This window comes from Chrysochloris asiatica, unplaced genomic scaffold (assembly GCF_000296735.1).
Source record: "Chrysochloris asiatica unplaced genomic scaffold, ChrAsi1.0 scaffold00001, whole genome shotgun sequence".
NCBI lineage: Eukaryota > Metazoa > Chordata > Mammalia > Afrosoricida > Chrysochloridae > Chrysochloris > Chrysochloris asiatica.
Window position 1 is genome coordinate 24,562,605 of NW_006408519.1, and position 5,704 is coordinate 24,568,308.

The following is a 5,704-nucleotide window of genomic DNA, read 5'->3' on the forward strand; positions in this document are numbered from 1 at the left end:
AATGAAAAAAGACCCATTTACTTTTCACATAGAGCCTATGACCCTTTGTTACCATTCAGGTCTGGAACTGAATTCACCCCCAGGACTCAAGTTTTAGCTAAGCAGTAGATAGGTATGAGGGAGGTAACAACATTAGTGAGGTCGACACACCCTAGAAGGAGCTCTGGTAACATAGTGGTTACAAATCAGGCTGCTAACCTTAAAGTCGACAGTTCAAAACTACCAGCTGTTCCACGAGAGAAAGACGAGAATTTCTGCTCCCGTAAAGATTTGCAGCCTCGGAAACCCTGTACAAGGTCACTATGAGTCGGAACCGACTCCACGGTACTTAACAACAACAACAACAACACACCTTAGAATGATCAACCATTTGAGATCAAAAGACAGTATTTACCTATGGGCAACATTCAGAAGAGTTGGGAAAGAAGGAGAAATCGAAACAGAGACACAGGGAGGACGTGGGATAAGTGATGTTCCGTTGAGGGGGTTGCAATCAGTGAGATGAAACAAAGTGTACTTGCTAAATATAAAACTCATGATCTATTCCGCAAACCTTCACTCAATTCACAATAAAAAGTTTAGAATAAAAAGAAAGAAAGCTTCAGGAAGCACAGTCTACTCTGACGCACATGAGGTGGCCATGAGTCAAAACAGACTCCACCACAACTCTTACTGGTGTACCTATATATTTGATTTAAAACAAGAGTCCTTTCAGTGTGCTTAATCTTGTATTCCTCAGGCTAATTTACTAATCCAAAGGGAAGAGGGAACTTTCCTCTTCAGACACCAGTGACTTTCCAAGCCCTGGTGAACAGGGTGATGGCATGTTCCATCCCATCATGCTTACTGTGAGGAATCAAACACAAGCACATGAGGAAGTAGCCCTCATTCTTCTGTCCCCAGAGAAAGCCCACGTGGGCCCCAGCCACAGAGCCTGCATCAGCATGCCTTACATTCCATCAGCACCTCAACCAAATACAGGCCAGCAGTTTGCTCGGGGCAAACCAGCCGGATCCTGAACTTTTCCCAGAATCACAGAACTTGATTTTAATAGCCTTGGAAATTCTCCCTGAGTACTGAAAATAAGTGTTATTTCCAGTGATACATGCAGTGAAAGACGCATATTGATGTGGGGTAATTTTAGTTGTTTCTATCCATAGGGGTGGAGTGGAGATTAATTCAAATGACTGTTTTAAATTGCTAATTTTAAACTGTGGTTGATAAATGAATTAGTTCCTGGTAGTGGTGGTGGTGTGCTGTGGAGTCGTCCCGACTCATAGCGACCCTGCTTAGGGTTTCCAAGGCTGTATATCTTTATGGGAGCAAAAAGCCTCATCTTTCTCCTGTAAAAATGGCTGGTAGTTTTGAACTGCTGACTTTGAGGTTAGCAGCCTGACTAGTAAGCACTACACTACAAGAGCTCCTTAGGAGTTCTGAGGTGGCACAAATGGTGCTCTGCTGCTAACTCAAAGGTTGGAGGTTGGAGTCTACCCAGAGTGCCTGGTGATTTACTTCCAAAAAATCAGTCATTGAATACCCTATCGCGCATATGGGTTCAGCATGAGCTGGATTTCACAACTGGTTGTTTGTTGTTAAGTGATGTTGAGTCATTTCTGACCCACAGTGACCCTGTATAGGGTTTCTGAGGAGCAGCTGGTGAGCTTAAACTGCCGACCTTACAGTTCAAAGGCTTTGCAGTCTTGTGCATTAACCGTTATGGGTAAATAAAGACGTTGACTCATTTATTTATGGGCTAATGAAATTATCTTTACTTTTCACATTATCAAAGACAAAAGCAAACAGAAGTATTTTTTGCTTCTGTTTTATTTGCATAAAGTAGCTACTAAATAGGAAAGGAGAGGGACGTTAGGATTTCCTGTCATCCTCCTCAGTCACATCAATGTCAGTAGGTAGTTCGAAAGGCAGTAAACAAAGGGAGGTAGAATGAACTAAGTAACAGCCTAGTTAATCCATAGATTGGACAAATAGCAAGTGATTGGCATTATAAATTGGATCTATTCAAAGGATTTGAATTTAGCACTTGAATCATACAAGCTGTACTTCTAATGGATAATCAGAGTTAGCATTTGACTGACATCATGTCAGCTTTCTCCTTTTTAGGAGGGTTGAGAGAGCAGCGAACAATGAAGATTGCATAGAAATCTGTTTGAAGAAAACAGTCATGATTGTGTTCTGAGATTGGGCAGACAAGTTCTGTGTTCAACAAAAATCCCAAGTGGTTGTCAGGTATATACAGTGCTTTGTCATATTTACTCTTCATGTTAAAAATCTGGTTTAGAATTTTCTTTTATTTCGTTCAAAATAGCTAAGGTATTTTCTGAATTCCTAAAGAAAATGCAAATAAAAAGAAAAAGTAGAGCCATTCATAGACATAGCAAGACTAGATAAAAGCAGTATGTGGGGAAAAACGCAAATGCTTTTTTAAAGTGGTGTGTCTGCATTTCATCATAAATTAATAACTTTTATTATTTAAAAGGTACTGTCTGTGATTGTGGAAGATACCGAAAGGTTGTTGGACAATTAGATATTAGTGTTGCTAGACTAAAGACATCTATGAAGTTCGTCAAGAATGGTGAGCATCTTAGTTTTCTTTGGGCTATATGTCTGTCTCTTTGGTGTCTTTCAACACTAGGTTTCCAGCATCCTTAACAAGAAATACTCTGACTTAGGCAAAAGCTATTGAAATAATGTCATCAGTTTAAAGGTTTCTCAAAATACAACTTCTTAGACTCCAGATACTTCAGGGTTGCTCTTTACAGTGTACTATTATGTGAGTACTATTATGTGAGTCCTGGAGTGTACTCTTATGTGAGTCCTGGTGGTATAGTGGGTTAAGTGCTGGGTTCCTAACTTCAAGGTAATTGGTTCAAACCCACCAGTCTCTCCATGGGAGAAAGACAAGACTGTCTGCTCCAGTGAAGATGACAATCTTAGAAGTCCTACTAAAGAGTAGTTCTACTTTTTCCTACAGGATGTCTATGAGTTGGAATCAACTCAGAAACAGTGGGTTTATTAAAGTACAAAGGTGACACAGCGAGTAAGCACTCAACTGTTAACTGATAGGTTGGTGGTTCAAACCCATCATCTGCACCTCAGGAGAATGATGTGGCAGTCTGCTCTCACAGAGATTATAATTTTGGAAATACAATGGACCTGTTCTAGAGTGTTCTCTAGAGTCATTGTGTTGTTGTTGTGAAGTGCCGTTGAGTTGGTTCCGACCTGTAGTGAGTCTACTACATAGGGTTTCTGAGCAGCAACTGGTGAGCTTGAACTACCGACCTTTCGGTTCAAATCAATTTTGCAGTCCAGTGCATTAATCCACAACGCCACACCAGGAATCCATAGGGTCACTATGAGGTGGAATTAACTCAAGGGCAATGGATTTGTTTGTTCGTTTGATTATATGTGCACTGCCAGAAAGAGAGGAATGGAAAACAGAGCAAAGTTTGGTGAGCTGTGCCTTAAAAAGGCAAGGCAAGAGTCACACCGAACTAGCATTTCAGAATGTACACATAATAAAAACAGTCCCCCAAGCACTTAGAATGGTGCTCAAGTCCTTACTTTATCTCACTGAATTTTCAGAATACAGCCATTCCGCATTGTTCACAGGTTCTGTATTTGTGAATTCACCTACTTGCTACTGTTCATTTGTAAACCCAAAATCAGTACTTAAGATACTTCTGTGGCCACTCATGGACATACATGGAGAGTGAAAAATTCGTGTTGCCAAGCACATACATTCCTAGCTGAACAAGGTGAAAGTCTGCCTTCTTGTTTGAGTTCTCCTACTACAAACAGCTATCTGTTCCACAGTCTACGTAGTGCATTTTGCTGCTTTTTGCATTTTTCACATTTTTACAGTTTTTGGTTGGTGGCCCCAAAGCATAATGTTGAAGTGCTGTGTAGTGTTCCTAAGGTTGTGAAGTGACACATGGAGAGATTGTTGTTGTTGTTGTGAAGTGCCGTCGAGTCGGTGCCGACCCATAGCGACCCTGTATAGGGTTTCCGAGGAGCAGCTGGTGAGCTTGAACCGCCGACCTTGCAGTTCAAACAGCTTAGCAGTCTGACGCATTAACCCACAGTGCCACACCAGGACTCCATGGAGAGATTAGGTATGAGTTACAATGCTGTTGGCCATGAACTCTCTGTTAATAAAGCAGCAATATATGGTAAATAACCTTTCTTTAAACAAGAATACATACAATAAACAGTTATACTTGTATAATAATTGGCTGATAAAAATACTGTAGCCAGAGGATTATGGGAACCTAATCCATTGCTCCAAGAGCAACATTTACTATTTGCTCATTCAGTGTCAGTGAAAACATAGTAACAAGAGTCTACTGTACTTTCTTTCTAGGATGTAGAAGCTATGATTATACTGAAGTTTAGAGAGATTAACTTGCCCAGATACAGAGTTTATGAGCATTGGAGCAAGGACTTGAATGCACATGTCTTTGATTTTTCTATCCACAATACAAGGCAGTAGGAACTCTATATGTTTCTCTACATTTTGTCACTACCCTGTATTAGTCACTTGTCTGTTTTCCCCAAACCCTCAAAGTGAAAAGAGCTTGTGTGTGTTCTGGGACAGTAGGAATCAAGAAGTTCTTGTAGCTAGTTGTAATTGGCTTCATACTGTTGCACTTCCATGTATTGTAATCTAGCTATATATAGTTGCTGTTCATTTTTGGAAGGACACAGATGCCATCTTGTGTTCACCATCATTTCTAAGACCATTTGATGTTATTAGCTCCCTAATTACAGCTCTCATTCGGGTCCATACTGAAGATGTGTTTTCTGAAATGACTCAGACTGTCATCAATAAATTAAACCCTAGAAGGTTTAACATGGAGCAATAGTTCCTAACATTTTAGTGATCCAAGACCAGATTTCTTTGTGAATTTAATTAAAATTGTCCACTTAATTAAAATGTCTATGTAGTAGCTCTAAAACTCAATACATAGATCCCATAGTGGGCACTCAGACTGATTCTGAGTCTCCAACTCTGTCCTGAAGCTAACTCAGGAACTCAGTCTCCCTTAGGCACCTGGGCGCTATGGAGATGATCTTGATCTATATACATATGTACAGCTGGAATTTGGATTCACAGTGGATAAAGTTCTATATTATCAATAAGCTTTTAGCATTCCCTGAGATGTAAATTAAGGTTACAATGTAGAAATAATACAATCATTTTCCTCAAGATGCACATAGTTTATTAGGAGAAGAAAAGGATTCGATTAAAATATGATAGTGACTTGCCATGAAGGAGTCTTGGTGTGGCTCTGTGGGATAATGCACTAGACCACAAAGTTGGGTTTGAACTGCAAGATCGGCAGTTCAAATTCACCAGCTGCTTCTCAGAAACCCTATACAGGGTTGCTATGAATTGGAACCAACTTGAAGGCACTTAACAACAACAATAAAGGAGGAAGTAGAGAGGCAATGGGGATGAATACGATGAGCATAAAGGACTCCCCCTCCCCACCCTTCTCCACCCCCTCCCCCAGCCCATTTCTGTTCAGAAGCATTGGATCTAAAGGACAAGTGGAAATTTCAAGGTAGAGAATCAGTAAGCAGACCTACCAGGCATGCAGACACAAAGGCGGGAGAAAAAAAGACCATGCTTATGGGCCTACAAAAGGAGCTCTGGTAGCATAGTGGTTACGAATCGGGCTGC

At 40.6% G+C, this 5,704-nt stretch overlaps 1 protein-coding gene across 1 annotated transcript in view; it reads left to right on the forward strand.

The window, feature by feature from the left end:
- LOC102829478 (collectin-10-like) overlaps positions 1-4,883 on the forward strand; it is a 63,134-nt gene extending 58,251 nt beyond the window's left edge. The window contains exons 5-6 of the mRNA XM_006830829.1: positions 2,498-2,593; positions 4,789-4,883. Of these exons, the coding sequence (XP_006830892.1) occupies positions 2,498-2,593; positions 4,789-4,883 (191 nt within the window). The remainder of the gene's footprint in view (positions 1-2,497; positions 2,594-4,788) is intronic.
- Positions 4,884-5,704: the final 821 nt, after the last annotated feature.